Genomic DNA, 21,006 nt, shown 5'->3' on the forward strand with positions numbered 1-21,006 from the left:
TGTCTAACTAAATGAAACTAAGCCATGCCCATTGGGCCATCCAAGATAGGCGGGTCATGGTGGAGAGATCTGACAATGTGGTCCACTGGAGAAGGCAACGGCAAACCACTTCAGTATTCTTGCCTTGAGAACCCCATGTACAGTATGAAAAGGCAAAATGATAGGATACTGAAAGAGGAACTCCCAGATCAGTAGGTGCCCAATATGCTACTGGAGATCAGTGGAGAAATAACTCCAGAAAGAATGAAGGGATAGAGCCAAAGCAAAAAGAATACCCAGCTGTGGATGTAACTGGTGATAGAAGCAAGGTCCAATGCTGTAAAGAGCAATATTGCATAGGAACCTAGAATGTCAGGTCCATGAATCAGGAAAAATTGGAAGTGGTCAAACAAGAGGTGGCAAGAGTGAATGTCAACATTTTAGGAATCAGCGAACTCAAATGGACTGGAACGGGTGATTTTAACTCAGATGACCATTATATCTACTACTACGGGCAGGAATCCCTCAGAAGAAATGGAGCAGCCATCATGGTCAACAAAAGAGTCCAAAATGCAGTACTTGGATGCCATCCCAAAAACGACAGAATGATCTCTGTTTGTTTCCAAGGCAAACCATTCAATATCACAGTAATCCAAGTCTATGCCACAACCAGTAACGCTGAAGAAGATGAAGTGGAAAGGTTCTATGAAGACCTACAAGACCTTTTAGAACTAACACCCAAAAAAATATGTCCTTTTCATTATAGGGGACTGGAATGCAAAAGTAAGAAGTCAAGAAACACCTGGAGTAACAGGCAAATTTGGCCTTGGAATACAGAATGAAGCAGGGCAAAGACTAATAGAGTTTTGCCAAGAAAATGCACTGGTCATAGCAGACACCCTCTTCCAACAACACAAGAGAAGACTCTACACTTGGACATCACCAGATGGTCAACACCGAACTCAGATTGATTATATTCTTTGCAGCCAAAGATGGAGAAGCCCTATACAGTCAACAAAAACAAGACCAGGAGCTGACTGTGGCTCAGATCATGAACTCCTTATTGCCAAATTCAGACTTAAGTTGAAGAAAGTAGGGAAAACCACTAGACCATTTAGGTATGACCTAAATAAAATCCCTTATGATTATACAGTGGAAGTGAGAAATAGATTTAAAGGCCTAGATCTGATAGATAGAGTGCCTGATGAACTATGGAATGAGGTTCGTGACACTGTACAGGAGACAGGGATCAAGACCATCCTCGTGGAAAAGAAATGCAAAAAAGCAAAATGGCTGTCTGGGGAGGCCTTACAAATAGCTGTGAAAAGAAGAGAAGCGAAAAGCAAAGGAGAAAAGGCAAGACATAAGCATCTGAATGCAGAGTTCCAAAGAAGAGCAAGAAGAGATAAGAAAGCCTTCCTCAGCAATCAATGCAAAGAAATAGAGGAAAACAACAGAATGTGAAAGACTAGAGATCTCTTCAAGAAAATTAGAGATACCAAGGGAACATTTCATTCAAAGATGGGCTCGATAAAGGACAGAAATGGTATGGACCTAACAGAAGCAGAAGATATTAAGAAGAGATGGCAAGAATACACAGATGAACTATACAAAAAAGATCTTCATGACCCAGATAATCATGATGGTGTGATCACTGACCTAGAGCCAGACATCCTGGCATGTGAAGTCAAGTGGGCCTTAGAAAGCATCACTAGGAACAAAGCTAGTGGAGGTGATGGAATTCCAGTTGAGCTATTCCAAATCCTGAAAGATGATGCTATGAAAGTGCTACACTCAATATGCCAGCAAATATGGAAAACTCAGCAGTGGCCACAGGACTGGAAAAGGTCATTTTTCATTCCAATCCCAAAGAAAGGCAATGCCAAAGAATGCTCAAACTACTGCACAATTGCACTCATCTCACACGCTAGTAAAGTAATGCTCAAAATTCTCCAAGCCAGGCTTCAGCAATACGTGAACCGTGAACTTCCTGATGTTCAAGCTGGTTTTAGAAAAGGCAGAGGAACCAGAGATCAAATTGCCAACATCCGCTGGATCATGGGAAAAGCAAGAGAGTTCCAGAAAAACATCTACTTCTGCTTTCTTGACTATGCCAAAACCTTTGACTGCATGGACCACAATAAACTGTGGAAAATTCTGAAAGAGATGGGAATACCAGACCACCTGACCTGCCTCTTAAGAAACCTATATATATGCGGGTCAGGAAGCAACAGTTAGAACTGGACATGGAACAACAGACTGGTTCCAAATAGGAAAAGGAATACGTCAAGGCTGTATATTGTCACACTGCTGATTTAACTTATATGCAGAGTACATCATGAGAAATGCTGGGCTTGGAGGAAGCACAAGCTGGAGTCAAGATTGCCGGGAGAAATATCAATAACCTCAGATATGCAGATGACACCACCCTTATGGCAGAAAGTGAAGAGGAACTAAAAAGCCTCTTGATGAAAGTGAAAGAGAAGGGTTAAAAAGTTGGCTTAAAGCTCAACATTCAGAAAATGAAGATCATGGCATCCAGTCCCATCACTTCATGGGAAATAGATGGGGAAACAGTGGAAACAGTGTCAGACTTTATATTTGGGGGCTCCAATATCACTGCAGATGGTGACTGCAGCCATGAAATTAAAGACGCTTACTCCTTGGAAGGAAAGTTATGACCAACATAGATAGCATATTCAAAATCAGAGACATTACTTTGCCAACAAAGGTTCGTCTAGTCAAGGCTATGGTTTTTCCAGTGGTCATGTATGGATGTGAGAGTTGGACTGTGAAGAAGGCTGAGCGCTGAAGAATTGATGCTTTTGAACTGTGGTGTTGGAGAAGACTCTTGAGAGTCCCTTGGACTGCAAGGAGATCCAACCAGTCCATTCTGAAGATCAGCCCTGGGATTTCTTTGGAAGGAATGATGCTGAAGCTGAAACTCCAGTACTTTGGCCACCTCATGTGAAGAGTTGACTCATTGGAAAAGACTCTGATGCTGGGAGGGATTGGGTGCAGGAGGAGAAGGGGACGACAGAGGATGAGATGGCTGGATGGCGTCACTGACTCGATGGACGTGAGTCTGAGTGAACTCCGGGAGTTGGTGATAGACAGGGAGGCCTGGCGTGCTGCGATTCATGGGGTCGCAAAGAGTCAGACATGACTGAGTGACTGAACTGAACTGAACTGAACTGAGAGCCTGTATACCCCAGGGCTGGGTTACCACCTTAGGCCAAACAACTACCAGAGAGGGAGTGCAACTCCACCCATCATCAGATAATTGTATTAAAGCTTTACTGAGTAAGGCCCTGCGCATCAGAGCAAGACCCAGTTTTTCCCATTGCCAATCCCTCCCATCAAGAAGCTTACACAAGTCTCAGCCTCATCCATTAGAGGGCAGGCACAAGAAGTACAGTCTCACAGCAGCTAAAACAAAAACCATATTACAGAAAGTTAATCATGATGAAAAAGCAGAAAGTTATGTCCCAGATGAAGGGACAAGATAAAATCCCAAAAAAACAACTAAATGAAATTGACATAGGCAACCTTCCAGAACAAGAATTCATAATAATGATAGTGAAGATGATTCAGGGTCTCAGAAAAAGAATGGAGGCAAAGGTTGAGAAGATGCAAGAAACATTCACCAAAGACCCAGGAAAACTAAAGACCAAACAAACAGAGGTGAATAATACACTGGAAGGAATCAATTGCAGAGTAACTGAGGCAGGAGTACAAATAAATGACCTGAAGGACAGAATGGTGGAAATCACTGCCGCAAAACAGAATATAGAAAAAAGAATGAAAAGAAAGGAAGACTGAGAGACCTCTGGAACAACATTACATGCACCAACATTGGCATTATAGGGGTACCAGAAGAAGAAAAGACAGAGAAAGAAAGGACTTGAGAAAATATTTGAAGACATAATTGCTGAAAATTTCCCAAACATGGGAAAGGAAATTGTCTGCCAAGTCCAGGAAACACAGAGAGTCCCAGGCAGGATAAACCCAAAGGGGAACACACTGAGACACATAGTAATCAAACTGACAAAAATTAAAGACAGAGTTATTAGAAGCAACAAGGGAAAAATGACAAGCAACATACAAAGGAATTCCCATCAGGCTATCAGCTGATTTCTCAAGAGAAACTCTACAAACCAGAAGGGAATGGCATGACATATTTAAAGAAATGAAAGGGAAGAACCTACAACCATGAACTCTACCCAGCGAGACTTTGATTTGACCGAGAAATCAAAAGCTTTCCAGACAAGCAAAACTTAAGAGAATTCAGCACCACCAAACCAGCTTTACAACAAATGCTGAAGAAACTTCTCTAGGCAGGAAACACAAGAGAAGGAAAGACCTACAGAAAATAAACCCAAAACATTTTAAGAAAACGGTAACTGGATCATACATATCAATAATCACCTTAAATGAAAATGGATTAAATGCACCAACCAAAAGACATAGACTGGCTGGGTGGATGCAAACATGTGCACGTATGCACTTCCACTTACCACATCACTCTACATGACCCCAAATTGTATGTAATTATTTTATATTGTTAAGTTAATCATGTTCTCATTATGACTTGCAATTGCAATTATCTTTTACTTTTTGTCTGGCTACTGATTGTGAAAACTGATAAACATCTTTTACTATTGTGATTACATAACTATTATTCACTTAATACCACTGTATCATGATTGGTCAACAGGGAAATAGAACTCTATGCTACTAAAACTAGTATCTACCATAAAAACCTGTAATCAGTTTTTTTAAATCCATAAACATATCAGAATTATCTTGAAATTTTTTGAAAAAGACAAATGCTCAAGTGTTGCTTTTTTCTCCAGAGTTCCAGATATGTTTCTAATGAGTAGTCATGTTTAAAAACAACTGGACTATATGAGGATCTTCTACTTTTATCTAGTTTGTTTCACATTTTCTATTTCATATTCAGTGTTCCCATTTCATTTAGTTTGAAGTTAAGTGGCTCAGTCATGTCTGACTCTTTGCGACCCCATGGACTGTAGCCTACCAGGCTCCTCCATTCATTGTATTTTCCAGGCAAGAGTACTGGAGTGGGTTGCCATTTCCTTCTCCAGGGGATCTTCCCAACCCAGGGATTGAACCTGGGTCTCCCGCATTGTGGGCAGACACTTTACCCTCTAAGCCACAAGGGAAGTCCCTTCATTTAGTTTATGTTCTCCAATTTATCCATCACTTCTCTTTTTTTTTATGTTCTTTCTCAAGCCTTTATCAAGTGTAGTAGAAAAGTTGTTTATACATATATATATATGTGTGTATAATATATATTGTAGAAAATCTATGAATTTTTGCCTAACTAAAAAAATTATGACATTTTGAATCCATTTGTTTGACTTAGTATGAATAGAATGCTAGGTTTCTAATTAAAAAACAGATATGCAACAAGCAGCAAAGGTTTACTGTATAGCATAGGGAACTATAGTCAATATCTTGTAATAACTTTTAATGGAAAAATTTTCAGAAATAATATATGTGTATTTATATAACTGAATCACCTTGCTGTGCACCTGAAACATTGTAAGGCAACTATGCTTCAATAAAATATACATATTTAAAACACACACACAAACACACATACACATTAAAACCAAATGCTGCAGTTCCCTTTTCAAAAGGTATGAACACTTTTATGACAGAGATCAGTAACCACTGCTACATATGTCCAAAACCATTATATCCCATATGTTCATAACAGTGCTGAATCCTATGTGAAGTACAAAAGTATATGAAAGACAGCATATCCTTATAGAACTTACCAACCACCTAGGATGAAGACTGATGAGAATTATACAAAAACAACACTGTAATAACTACAACTTATACTAACCACATGCCAGGCACAATGCTAAGTCCCTTATATGTTGATTTCTCTATGTATTTTAAAGGATTTAAAGCATATATGTACTTTACACTTTATATATTGCTTTCTCAAAACAGGTTATAAGTTAGGTATTACTTTCCTAACATTTTAAAAGAAGAAACTACAGTGCCTAAAGCAGTATAAATAATCTAACAAGATTCGGTTGACTACAGGCCCACACTTTAACCTGTACTACAAGGATCTTCAATGAATGTGTAATCATTCAGATGTTAAATTGCATGACACTGATAAAAGCTAAGAATGACAAAGAAGGAAGTTTACATACTGACTGAAAGCCATAGGATAAAGTGTCATAAGGAAGACTACACTTCAGTTTGGCTTTAAAGGAAGATTAGTAATTAAATAAATATAAAAGGGCTAGATATTATAAACATCAAGTTTATGAACTCTGTGAAAAGTTCAGAAGGCAAGAATAGCATGCCATGATCAGGGAGACAAGAGGGAATTCAGAGTTCCTGATGTGTTCCAACATGGATATGTATCTGAAGTATATTTTAATTTTACATATTTTCTCATCAGTGTATAAATGTGCTTTAGTCTACATAAAGTTCAACTTAATAATGTCAACTTTATACCAAAGGACCTCAGAAGCCTCTGGAAGCAGGATGTGTCTTATAATGTTATTTTTAATATTTTAAGTATTAAGAGGACTTCCTTGGTGACTCAGTTAGTAAAGAATCTGCCTGCAATGCGGGAGACCACCTATAGTGCAGGAGACCCAGGTTTGATCCCTGGGTTGTGAAAATCTCCTGGAAAAGGAAATGGCAACCCACTCCAGTATTCTTGTTTGTGAAATCTCATGGACAGAGGAGCCTGGCTGGCGACAGTTCACAGGGTCACAAGAGTTAGACACAACTCAGCAACTAAATCACCACCAGAATATCAAACTTTATTTTATTCCAAAAAGCAAAGCCCCAAGAACATCTCTTTATTTATAAGCTCTCAAATTAACACATAAACCTGGGTTCTACATAATAGCTAAACCTTGCTACTACCACTTTTATATATCATCAAGCAGGAGGATAAAAATCAAGCAGTGTAAGCAGATAAATTCAAAGATTGCATCTCCAGATATAGTAAAACCTCAAAGTCTCCAGATTCTTCGATTAATAAGACTTTGGTATCCATTTACTTCAGACAGATTCATCCTGGAAAAACCACCAGGAGAGGAGAGGAAGAGGGAAAGGAAACAAAAGGAAAGGAAAGGCAAAGCTCATCTACACCTAGGAGACAAAGCACTATAACCATCGCCCCCAATCCACAGTAAAAAAAAAAAAATGGTAAAAGAATAGAGTGCAGTATTCCTGGGTCATATCTGGCCCAGGGAAAGAAATCTCTCAAAATGATCTTTAAAATATCATAGAAAGAGACATAAAATAAAATCTAATGAAAGAATCCAAGAAAATAATTATAGTTCATTGGGAATTCTTAATACATAGGTAAGGTAACCTTGATGTTTTGTGTTCGTTTAAAGAAATAGATGGAAAACGGAATATATTAGGAGAAAACCTAAATACATAACGACAAGAAGCAATATGTCAGCGCTTGGCATCCAGGAAGCCTAAGGGTTAAAATCCTTCTGTATTTTAAAAGTGCAGTAAAACATATCAATTTTAGTTGCCTATAATCTGAGGCAAAAACTTTTGGCATACTTCCCTCTTCATAGTGATAAAAGTACCAACAAGTATTTATTGAGTATTTGTCATGGGTCAGATAACTGTTGTGCGCACTGCAGAAGATACAGCATTGAAGGTGACAGACAAGGTCCTGCCCTTACGGAGCTTACGTGCTGTCACAAAAAGAAATGATAAATATGGTTGGACCAGGGAACAAAGCATGACTAATTCTCTGGTACAAAGCATCCTGCCTTATAAGGCAGAAGCTTTCTTGCTGAACGACAGTTTTACAGAGACCTGAATCTTTTCCAGTAGGAGAAACTTATAGTGTGTGTTTATAGGTTTGGGGGATGTTACAGGGAGTAGGGGTGTAGGCTAGGGCTTCCCTGGTGGCACTAGTGGTAAAGAATCGGCCTGCCAATGCAGGAGACACAAGAGACATGTGCTCGATCCCTGGGTCAGGAGGATCCCCCAGAGGAGCGCATGACAACCCACTCCTGTACAATTGCCTGGAAAATCCCATGGGCAGAAGAGCCTGGGGAGCTACAGACCATAGGGTCGTAGTGTCAGACATGACTAAGCGAGTAAGCAAGGACAGGACATGAAAGCAAATCCCACCAAGTCAGAAAAAAGCTTATATTCTGACTGTTTACACCTTGCCCATCCAGTAAACACAATACCTCTCTGGCTTTGGTACAGAAGAACTGGGTTAATATTACAAATTTCTAGGAAGCTTTAATACATTTGGAAGCTAATGGGAAATAGTTTGTCTTTTCCCTGCCACCTCCCTTGTTCAGTATGTCTTCTTGCAATCCTTTCTTATTTTCCCTTTTTCTGAGACTTTTTTTTAAATTCTTCAGAAATCAATGCTTTAACCTACTAAATGCTTATAATATAAAACCAAGTATAGTTTCATTTCCAACATTTTATCCCTCTCATCTTATTCCTAAAACCCCCTTTCCCTCTTTTTTATTACTCTTTGATCCCTGACTTTCTACTCTACCATCCTTTTTCTGACAACTTCACTCCAATTCCCCTTCTATCTTTTCCAGTCAGAAAAAAAAAAAAAAAAAAAAAAGATCACTAGATACAGGGAAAGACAGAACCAAGTAAAACAAAGGGTTAACAATATGCTATACATGCAGGTAAGTTCATTTTGTAAGAATCTGACATTTCAAGTTTAAAAAACTGCCTTATGCGAATAAATTTTCTTGGACTAGAATTACTAGATATAACACTCAAAGACTACAAAAATAAAGTTTTAGGGACTTCTCTAGTTGTCCAGTGGTTAACAATCCACCCTGCAATGCAGGTGATGTGGGTTCAATCCCTGGTCAGGGAGCTATTAATAAGATCCCACATGCCGCGGAGAAACTAAGCTCTCACACCAAACTAGAGAGACTGTGGGCCACAATGAAAATTTTGCATGATGCAATGAAGATCCCATGTGCCGCAACTAAGACCCAAAGCAGCCAAATAAAATAATAAACATTAAAAAATGAAGTTTTACATATTTTCTTAGCTGTCTGAAGATATTCTTTCAAAAGTCCTTTTGTGTTTTTGTATGTATTGAACAATTTGCATGAGAGAGAGGAGGAAAAAACTGCCCCTGTTTTCTGCCTCTCATCAGAAGTCCCTTTTCAAATGCCTCTTTAAGTCCCAGATCTGGCCTCTCCTGAAACTGCCTTCATACCACATACCTAGAATGCCTCACTTTATTATCCCTCCAGTTTGTCTCTCTGCAGGGATATTGGGGACAGCCCAGATTTGGAGTCAGACTGATTTCTACTGGAAGATCAGCTTTACTTCTCCAGTGACCTTAGGCAAGTTACTTAACTCTCTAAACAATTTTCTCAACTGTAAAATGGTGAAGCCAATCTCATTACATTGTTATAAGCATTTAATGATCTAATCCATAAATGTTCTAATCACACTATGTGGCATACAGTTGTCATTTAATAAATAGCATATATGATTTATATATGCATACACATATGTATACATATATAAATACCCAAGTGTCCATCTTTTCCTCACATACACATGCGCTCTACCTGTCTGTTTTCAATGCCATTCTCCCAGAGATCTGCCTTTCTGCTCTTGAAGCATTCACAATTTTCCAGATTCACAATTAGCTAATGTAGGAATCTAATCACTGAAAATATGCTAATGAGAAAGGATAAGAGAAGAGGACAGTGACTATCGCCTGCCAACTCCAATACCCCCCAACGGTAAAATACGGCTCTTGGAAACAAAATTGTACTAAACTACATAGGCTGGAGCAGTGATTCACAGTATGAATTTTAAGCAGTATCATTTGGGAGCTTACTGGAGTAGTTCTCAGTAACTGTGACTGCTTCTTTTACATGTGTTAATACATAGGCCATCACTAATACAAGAATAAAGAAATAAATGGACATGGTATCCTTTTTCATATGAATTAAGGTATGTACAGAGATACTGCATTTGCCCCAAAACACTCTTCAAAACAAGGAAAATAAGACCATGAGAAGGTTAAATATCCATGTAATGTCTGTGATAAAGCAAACCCTAGAACACAATTCTCTTTTCAAGTCACTATTTCTAGGCCATACCATGTTGACTTCATAAAGTTTATGTAGGACATACTACTTTGAAATCCCCCTTTCAAAAGATGCAAAATTTGTAAATTAGGCAATGTCAAGAAAGCCACACCATCTGCCAGACTAACAGGCAAGTCTCTTAAGTAATGGACTCAATGCCAGGCCATGCAAGTCAGCCATTTATTCATTTTTCTAGACGCTATCCATCACTGAGCACATTCCCAAATTTCATGCAACATAATTTAAACATTTAACTGGTTGTTCTGATTGGAATAAACATTCAGCCCAAGTAAAAGCTTGACAATCCTGACACCTAGTGGCTGTGAAAACCTGGGTGAGATCCAGTTTGGGAAAAGTAGCTACCTACCATGGCAATATCTTACAAACTACAGAGAATTTAATGATTATTAATACTACAAAATACCAATTCTAAAAGCAACACCATAAAATTCTATTTTGGCTCTGATTTGTCTATTGGTCTATACAAAGAGGCTAAAACACTTGGGCTTGTAAAGCATGTTTTCCTTCAACCTTACACATTTGGCAAACTTACTAAGCCTCAGAGATCAAACAAGGAAACTAAAGCTAAACTAAGCAAAAAAAAAAAAAAAAAACAAATAAATTATTTGGCATATTTATGATTCCCTTCTTTAATTTTGCATGTACATTCACATCCTTTCTTGATCTTGAGGTGGTTTTTCTCCTCATGTATCCCCCTGTCAAATATAAAAGCCATCTATTCAAGCCACATAGATGCTCCCTTTATGTCACTAAAGCATCCTTCATCAAAGGATAGCTGAACCCTCACAAGCCAGCAGGAATTTTCTTTAAGAAAGGTATAAGGACACATGGAAACCCCCAAAGTGCACATCTAAAAGCAAGGACGATGCTGAATGCTGCAAAAAAAAAAAAAAACATATGAACACAGCAGGTCAGCATCACACAGCACAACTTATTTCTGCCCCAAACATTAGAATATAAGTCTCCCCAGACCCACCTAAACCTCTGACAGGCAGAAAGGTGAGAAGGCTTAAAGTGTTCATATCCTCCACCAAGGAGAGCTCTGAGTCCTACCTGCTGACGTTTGAAGGCTAAATAGTCCAGATTTTCAAGCTCCTTCCCAAGCTTCTGGTAGGTTTTCTTGAGGTCAGATTTGTTGGAAACATTTTTAAGAGATTCAAACGTCCTTTGAAACTGAAATCGAAAACAAAGTAAATCATTAGGATAGCAGCAGATTTTTCTCAAATTCCTAACCAGCTAACACAGACAAACGGTCAATAGTGAGCCTCAGTTTCTTCCATTCATAATACAGAGATAACAAATGCCCTTAAATTAAATAATGAGACAAAATTATAAAGAATTAGAAATGATATGCTAAGTACAAGCAACATTACTGCATGAATGAGAAACTTGTTTAGTCCTCATTGTAACAAAAGAACATACAGAATTTACTTTTCATGGTTTAGGATGCAATGTTACCCTTAAAGAAAAAATTACAATGAATGTATAATTTCCAATAATAATGAGAAAGTATTAATATTAAAAGATCTCTCACATCCCAATCATGGAAACAAATTATGGAAAAGTACCCATTTGTCTCTATAGAAACACTTATGCAGAATAGGTACCCAGCAAACTTCAGCCAGGAAGACTTCTCAGATCTTATATTTTGAGAAGAAAGAAAAATGAATGTTTTGATGACCGAAGCATATGTAGCATGTTCAGCAAACATTTATTCATTTCTGCTCTATAACAGACATGTTATTAAATTGATTCTGCTGAATCAGAATGCTTCCATTCATTTTTAAGTCAGAGACTACATAAACACAAAGGAGACAATTTGCAGTGTATCACAGAATAGTGTTCTGCTACTAATAATTAATTAAGCAAAAAGATCTCACAAGACATTGAATTCTTGGTTTATTTTAGTAAATTAGAACATACTTTAGAAGATTAGTGATTGAAAATGTCAAAGTAATACCATTTGCAAGACATTTGCATTTACTCTCTCTTTATGTCATTTATTTCCCATATTCTCAATGTGTGCCATTAGATAAAGATCTCTAAATAGAGACTTCACCATCTTAAACACACCAGAATTCCACTGTGACTATAATGCTATGAGACAGGCTAATAAAATTTTATAGAATATAATTAAGTTTCCAGGGAAATGATTTGACCCTTACTATTTCAAACTCTGTGGAATAAGTCACAATATAATGGCATTCTACTGAATTAAATCCTTAATTTCATGAAAGTAACATATTTATCTCAATCCAGGGTGACACAGGAAAAAGAAATAGGAAATAATGCTAAACTTTCACATCAGGACAATAAACTAAACAATCTTTTAGAACCTACTTTGCACAAGGCAGTATGAATATAAAACATATTTCTAAAATAACTAATACAATTATGTAAAGTTTAAAAATAAAATAAAATTTAAAAGAAAAAAATAAAAAATAAAAAAAATAAAATAACTTACAGACTACCAGGGAAATTAGACATGAAACTCAAAAATGGGAAAGATACTGACATTTACTGCATGCCTACTCAGTGTCAGTTACTTCATCCTTTCCAATTTAAGCTTCACAAGAACCATAGGAGTTCCTATTTCTCTTCCATTCTAAAAGTAACTAAACTGAGACACAGAAAGTTTAAGCTGTTTTATTTTTCAATAATACATAATTTTAATTCATAAAACAATAATTCCTTAATTTTTATTTCTTTTGGCCTTTTCTTCTAATCTGACTTTTCTTTCTTTATGCCTTTCTCCTAAGAATCACAAAGGCTTTTATTAAGCCAAATGATATCTTTTTCCCAGTTTTACTGAGATATAACTGACATAGAGCACTGTATAAACTAAGGGGTATGGCATAATGATTTGACTTACATACATCACAAAATGATTATCATAGTAAGTTTAGTGAACATCCCTCATCTCATAGAGTTACAAAATAAATGAAATATAAAAAAATATCATTTCCTTGTGATGAGATCTCTTCAGATTTATTGTCTTAATTTTCATATATAACATATATCGTCAAATATATTTATCATGTTGTACATCACATTTCACGGAGAAGGCGATGGCACCCCACTCCAGTACTCTTGCCTGGAAAACCCCATGGACAGAGGAGCCTGGTGGGCTGCAGTCCATGGGGTCACTAAGAGTCGGACACGACTGAGTGACTTCACTTTCACTTTTCACTTTCATGCATTGGAGAAGGAAATGGCAACCCACTCCAGTGTTCTTGCCTAGAGAATCCCAGGGATGGCGGAGCCTGGTGGGCTGCCGTCTATGGGGTCGCACAGAGTTGGACACGACTGAAGCGACTTAGCAGCAGCAGCAGCAGCACATCACATTTCTAGTACTTATTTATCTTATAACTGGAGTTTGTACCTTTTGACTACCTTTGTCCAATTTCCCCTCCCACCATACCTCACCTGGTAATCACAAATCTTATCTCCCTATACATAGAAATTTTGGGGGTATTTTGTTTGTTTGCTTTTGAAGTATAATTGACCTACAATACTATATCAGTTCCTAGTATACAATATAGTGATTTGATATGTCTATACATTTCAAAATAGAACTAGGTTTTAATATTTACACTGTTTCTACTCTACCATTAACTTTAACACAAGACAAAGTAGTAAAAAGAGTACAAAAAAGGAGATAAAAGTAATGTGGTAAAATAGAAAAAAAACCCACTGATACCGTTGGAGAGACTCAGGCCATATAGAAGACATGAAGGAATTTGAGTTGGGTCTTGAAGGAGTTTTCAGAGCCTTAAATGGGAACTGATTCTATCCATCAGTTTAAACATAGCCAAAGTCTGCTCATTTTCCCCTTTTGTAGCATAGTAAACAAACTTCTTTTAGCACAATTTTAATGACCTGTATATTAGCTATTTATCATATTATATGATCATTTCTGTACCTTGCCCATTTCTTTGTTTCTTCTCACTATGTTTAAATGAAACTAATACCAGATCTGAGATTCTAAACAATTTAGAAATTTTACCTATGAATTAATATAAGCTTTTACCAATCAACCTGTTCAGTTTTAAAGCATTCCTTATCCTCTGCATTTTTCTCTTTCCTAAGACATTAGCTTTATTTCTTAACTATCTCTTCTTCATATTGTTCTTTGTGAATTTTATGCAACTCCAAATAGTAACTTTAGGGTAAACACATTTGTAAGGCTTCAAAATAAGAAACATGAAAACCAACACTTCCAGGTAATATGTTCATGACCAAAGAAAAAAAGGGAAATCCAGTAATGATACATCCCCACAGGATGTTTTCATTAACAGTGGGAGCTTGCATAACATGGAGATTTTAGCTTGAACTTTCATTATTAGGACTTATATCCTCCATTTATTGACACTAACTAGTTCCGAGTACTCAGACTATGATGATTCGTTCATTTAAGCAGTTTTTTTCACTTACAACAACAAATAATTATCAAGAAGAGGTCATATAAAATCTATAATGTAACTTGAAGTTAGATCTCTATTAAACATATCCCATTCCCATCTGCTCACATATACACTTAAACATGCTAAAGAGTAAAGAAGTAATTCTGCCTTACAGGTGAAGCTGAAGTACAAAAGATAAAAATAAGACAAAAGTTAAGATTCAGATTTTACTTAAAGAGATTTGAGGTTACCTTGTCTTGAAAATGTTTATTCCAATATGCCACTGTACTTAATCACTCAAACAGACCTCTTGAGATATTCTACATGAGTTTAGTACACTGTAATTTCATTGTCATGTATGGATGTGAGAGTTGGACTGTGAAGAAAGCTGAGCACTGAAGAATTGATGCTTTTGAACTGTGGTGTTGGAGAAGACTCTTGAGAGTCTCTTGGACTGCAAGGAGATCCAAACAGTCCATTCTAAAGGAGATCAGTCCTGGGTGTTCTTTGGAAGGAATGATGCTACAGCTGAAACTCCAGTACTTTGGCCACCTCATGCAAAGAGTTGACTCATTGGAAAAGACTGACGCTGGGAGGGACTTGGGGCAGGAGAAGAAGGGGATGACAGAGGATGAAATGGCTGGATGGCATCACTGACTCGATGGATGTGAGTTTGAGTGAACTCTGGGAGTTGGTGATGGACAGGGAGGCCTACTGTTGCTGCTGCTGCTAAGTCGCTTCAGTCGTGTCTGACTGTGCGACCCCAGAGACGGCAGCCCACCAGGCTCCCCCGTCCCTGGGATTCTCCAGGCAAGAACACTGGAGTGGGTTGCCATTTCCTTCTCCAGTGCATGAAAGTGAAAAGTGAAAGTGAAGTCGCTCAGTCGTGTCCAACTCTAGCGAACCCATGGACTGCAGCCCACCAGGCTCCTCTGTCCATGGGATTTTCCAGGCAAGAGTACTGGAGTGGGGTGCCATTGCCTGGCATGCTGCAATTTATGGGGTCTCAAAGAGTCGGACACAACTGAGCGATTGAACTGAACTGAACTGAATTTCATTATATTTACTGCTTCTCAATAAAGATCTCTCAATTGAAGCTGGGAAAGGAAGCATGATTAAGAGATTTTAATATTTCTGGATTTTACCTGTTCAAAGTTTTGATTGCAAACTTTAAAGAATCCCCAAATAATTTGTTGAACACTGAGTTTATCCTATGTTAATATTTTTAACTCATTGGAAACTAAATTCAAACTTAAAAAAAAAAAAAAAATCCCAAAGAATAAATTTGAATCCAAAACAAATCTAAACTTTAGGTATGTTATAAAACTGTCAAAACTGAACATTAAAATAGCCTCATACTGAGACGGAAATCCAAATTCTGTCCAGTCTGACTGCTGTTGCTGCTGCTAAGTCGCTTCAGTCATGTCCGACTCTGTGTGACCCCAGAGATGGCAGCCCACCAGGCTCCCCCATCCCTGGGATTCTCCAGGCAAGAACACTGGAGTGGCTTGCCATTTCCTTCTCCAACTTATGAAACTGAAAAGTGAAAGTGAAGTCGCTCAGTCGTGTCCGACTCCTAGCGACCCCACGGACTGCAGCCCACCAGGCTCCTCCATCCATGGGATTTTCCAGGCAAGAGTACTAGAGTGGGATGCCATTGCCTTCTCTGTCCAAACTGACTACTTTAACCAAATTTCACACGACAGACAAAAATAAGAAGATGCAAACAGCATCTCTAAAACCAAAAAGTAAGTATTGTGCATCACAAAAGTAAGCATTGTAAACACACATCCAGAGTGTTTTCTTATCAAATTCCTCTTCGGTCAGAAATTATAATAGTAAGAATCCACAAAATAAAACAACAGAGGCCATGATTGCTCCTATCCCATTAAAATAACTGAAAATCTGTTTTGCAGAAAAGAGAAGCATGAATGTGGCAGAAAAGAAAATATCTAGTTTGACTCAGCATTCCCTCTTCCCAAATACATTTTCCTCCTTTTCCTGACAACATATTTTTAAATAAATCTAAGCCAATGTTCTATACAAACTACCCATTCAATGAGTTCATGAAAATTATGTAGATTCATGGAGTAATTTGAGAAAGAGGACAAGAAGAAACCAGCTGAAACAGCAGGAAAAAATGCATTCAGAGCAGTAAAGCTTCCCTGGACCTCATTGCCAATGCCCTGGCTTCCTCTTGTAGTCAGATCAATAGAATCAAGTAATTCCACAGCTCCAGCAGCCTACTAATTCCTATAATGAAAAAATATTGAGTAGCACTGCTCCAAAAGAACAGCCAGTTCATCAGCTGTCATTTTCCCTTATTTAATATTTTGTGCATTTGCATAAGATGTTAAGGACTTCCCTGGTGGCTCAGACGGTAAAGCGTCTGTCTACAATGTGGGAGACCCAGGTTCGATCCCTGGGTTGGGAAGATCCTCTGGAGAAAGAAATGGCAATCCACTCCAGTACTATTGCCTAGAAAATCCGATGGACAGAGGAGCCTGGTAGGCTACAGTCCATGCGGTCTCAAAGAGTCGGACACGACTGAGCGAAGATGGTAAGTGTTACTTGTAACATAAAAAGGAATTCCATACTCACAGCATTATGTACACAAAAGAGTATCCAATAAGTACCTGATTGAAAGCAATGAATCACTAAGTGTGATCTTAGTGTCCCTAAAATGTCAGTGTGAAATAGTACCAAAAGATTCTGGAAACTAAAGCAGAGGAAGGAATGTTCAAAGAATAAATATTAATGCTCTATAAATATTAATGTTTAGAGCAAAAATGTTTTGAGCATAAGAAAGGCTAATCCACCCTATTTAAATATGGCAATGACAGAGCAACCAAAGTGAAGCATTATTAAGAAAAAAATTATTTCATTTTCTGAACTTAATCCATTGACTTTCATATTTTCCAAATGAATTTACAGGATAATATGACTCACGAAAGGAAAGCTTACAGCTAAAGCTGAAAATTAAAGGACGCATATATCGCAAATGATTTTTTATTGTAAGGAATGATAACCAAAACTAAATTAAGAACATAGAACAAAATCGAACTTGAAATCTGAATTAGAAATAATTCTGTAGTGTTGATGGTACATTGTTCTTGAAGTCTGGATTCAAGTCCTTGCTGTGCCATTTAATAATTTCGTACCTTGGGACAAGTCACTATTACTTCAATTCTTGATTGTGATATCTATAAAATGGGAGAAGTTGTCCCTGCCTCCTTACTTTATAAAATTGTTGTGAAATCAGTTGAGGAAAAATAAGACATTCATTCAACAAATACTTAATATTGGCCTGGCAACATGCAAGCCATGCATGAAATGGAGGGGAAAAAAATAGCTCTTGCTCTAAAAAAGCATATAATTTAGCTTTACAGATTACTGCTTTATAAATTTTAAAGTCCCATAAAAGTATGAAATCATTGTCATTAAACTCATGACCATTCAGTAGTGAATGAGGATTGAACAAAAGAGTAATCCAGTAATTATTTATTGAGAATCTCTCAATTTCTCTCAGCAAGGGATTTTTGAAAGAAATAGAAAGAAAAGATACATTATTTAGATTTTTCTTCAATATTGCTACAAAACTTGCTTATTTAATTAATTTTAATATGGCAGAACACTTAACATAAGATAAATGCTCCAAAAAAATTAAGTATACAATATATTGTTGCTGTCTACAGGTACAACGTTCTGAGACTTCTAGTTTATTCACTTCACTTAACTGAAACTTAATGCACACTAATTCCCCATTCTCTCTCCCCCTTACTCTCTGTAAATCACCACTCCACTCTTTGATTCTATGATTTTTACTATTTTAGATATCTCATATAAGTGCAGTCATGCAGCATTTATCCCTCTGTGACTGGTTTAGGTTATTTAGCATATGTCTTCATCTATGTTGTTACATATTATAGAATTTCCTTCCTTCTTTTTGAATACTGAACAGTATTTCACCATGCATATATACTACATTTTCTTGATCCATTTACTTGTAAACATATAGGTTGTTCCCAATCTTTAATGAATGATGTTGCAATGAACATGGGAGTGCTAATATCTCTTTGAGATCCTGATCTCAATTCTTTTGAATAAATACTTAGAAGATAAATTGATGGAGCAAATGATATTTGTATTTTTAATTTTTTTAGAAACCTCTGTACTGTTTTCCATGGTATGGAAAATACTACAGTATTAGCACTTCCCTGATAGCTCAGTTGGTAAAGAATTCATCTGCAATGCAGAAAACCCTGTTCAATTCCTGGGTTGGGAAGATCCCCTTGAGAAGGGATAGGCTACCCACTCCAGTATTCTGGCCTGAAGAATTCCATCGACTGTATAGTCCACGGGGGCGTAAAGAGTCTGATATGACTGAGTGACTTTCTCATCACTTACCATCACCATGTTTTGCGTTTCCACTGATGCTGTACAAGGGTTCCAATTTCTCCACATCCTTACTAATGCTCGTCTTTTTAAAATATTATTAATAGTAATTCTGACAGGTATGAGGTGATATCTCATTGTGGCTTTGATTTGCATTTCTCTGATGATCACTGTCAGTAGGCATTTTTTTCACATATTTGTTGGGTGTTTATATGCCCTCTTTGGAGAAATATTCAAGTTCTTGGCCCATTTCTGTTTTTATAATTTTATTTATTTATTGACTATGCTAGGTCTTTGTTACTGTGCGGGCTTTTCTCTAGTTGTGACAAATAGGGGCTACTCTCTAGTCTCACTGCACAGGCTTCTCGTGCAGTGGCTTCTCGCACAAGCTGTGCTGGAGCATGGGCTCTAAAGTATGCAGGCTTCAGTGGTTGCAGCTCCTGGGTTCTGGACTTTGGGTTCAGTAGTTGTGGTGCACAGGCTTAGTTGCTCTGTGGTTAGCCCATTTCTTAATTGGATTGTTAGTTTCTGAGTTGCAAAAGCTCCTTGCGTATTTTGGATATTGACCCTTTATCAGATATATGATTTGCAAATACTTTCCCCTATTCCATAGGTTGCCTTTTCTGTGTTGATTGTGTCCTTTCAATGCAGAAGCTTTTTAGTTTGATGGAGCTCCACTTGACTATTTTTGGTTTTGTTACCTGTGCTTCTAATGTCATATACATAAAATCATTGCCAAGACGAGTGTCATGAAGATTTTCCCTGATCTTTCCATCTAGAAATTTTAGTTTTAAGTCTTATAATTAAGTCCTTAATCCATTTTTGGTTAATTTTTGTGTGTAGTATAAAATAAAGGTCTAATTCCATTCATTTGTATCTGAATATCCAGTTTCCCACATCATGTGTTGAACAGATTATCATTTCCCAGTTGTATATTCTTGGCACCATCATTGAGGATTAGTTGATTGTACATGCGTGGATTTATTTCTGGGCTCCCATTCTATTCCACTGGCCTATAGGTCTGTCTTTATGCCCATACCATACTGTTTCAATTACTGTAGCTTTGTAATATTTTTGAAATAGGGTAATGTGATGCATCCAGCTTTGTTCTTCTTTCTCGAAATTGATTTGGGGTTTTCATGTGGTTCCATATGAATTGTAGAGTTGTTTTTAAATTTCTGTTTTAAAAATGCCATTGGAACTTTAATAGGAATTGCTTTCAATCTGTAGATTACTTTGGATATCGAGTGTTTAACAATACTAATTCTAGGTACAATACTAATTCTATGTTCAATCCATATACACAGGATGTCTTTCTATTTCTGTCTTCTGTAATTTTTTTCATCAAAGTTTTATAGTTTTTTCAGTAGCACAAGTCTTTCACCTCCTTCATTACACTTATTCCTAGGTATATTATTCTTTTTGGTGGTATTGTAGAAGGACATTGGTTTTCTAATATCCTTTGTAGATAGCTCATCATAAGTGTACAGAAATGCAGTTGAAGTTGCTGTGGCTATGATTTTCAACACAATGTTTAATAAAACTGGTAAGAGTTCACATCCTTCCCTATTTCCTGATCCTAGATGAAAAGCTCTCAGTTTATCAACATTAAGTATGGTTTAAGTTGTGAGGTTGTCATATATGGACATTATTATATTGAGGAACTTTTCTATCCCTAATTTCTGGAGAGTTTTCTTCATAAAATGATGTAAAACTTTTTCCTGCATCTACTGAAATGATAACATTATCAGTTCAGTTCAGTTGCTCAGTCCTGTCTGACTCTTTTTGACACCATGGACCACAGCAAGCCAGGCTTCCCTGTCCATCACCAACTCCCTGAGCTTACTTAAACTCATGTCCATCAAGTCAGTGATGCCATCCAACCATCTCATCCTCTGTTGTCCCCTTCTCCTCCTGCATTCAATCTTTCCCAGCATCAGGGGCTTTTCCAGTGAGTCAGTTCTTCGCATCAGGTGGCCAAAGTATTGGAGCTTCAGCTTCAGCAGCAGTCCTTCCAATGAATATTCAGGACTGATTTCTTTTAGGATGGACTGGTTGGATCTCCTTGCAGTCCAAAG

At 37.4% G+C, this 21,006-nt stretch overlaps 1 protein-coding gene across 3 annotated transcripts in view; it reads right to left on the reverse strand.

Moving 5' to 3' along the window:
* CTNNA3 (catenin alpha 3) overlaps positions 1–21,006 on the reverse strand; it is a 1,910,358-nt gene that overhangs the window by 1,726,684 nt on the left and 162,668 nt on the right. For all 3 annotated transcript variants that reach the window (XM_027530426.1, XM_027530429.1, XM_027530428.1), the window contains exon 5: positions 11,184–11,303. In XM_027530426.1, the coding sequence (XP_027386227.1) occupies positions 11,184–11,303 (120 nt within the window). The remainder of the gene's footprint in view (positions 1–11,183; positions 11,304–21,006) is intronic.

This window comes from Bos indicus x Bos taurus, chromosome 28 (genome assembly GCF_003369695.1).
Source record: "Bos indicus x Bos taurus breed Angus x Brahman F1 hybrid chromosome 28, Bos_hybrid_MaternalHap_v2.0, whole genome shotgun sequence".
NCBI lineage: Eukaryota > Metazoa > Chordata > Mammalia > Artiodactyla > Bovidae > Bos > Bos indicus x Bos taurus.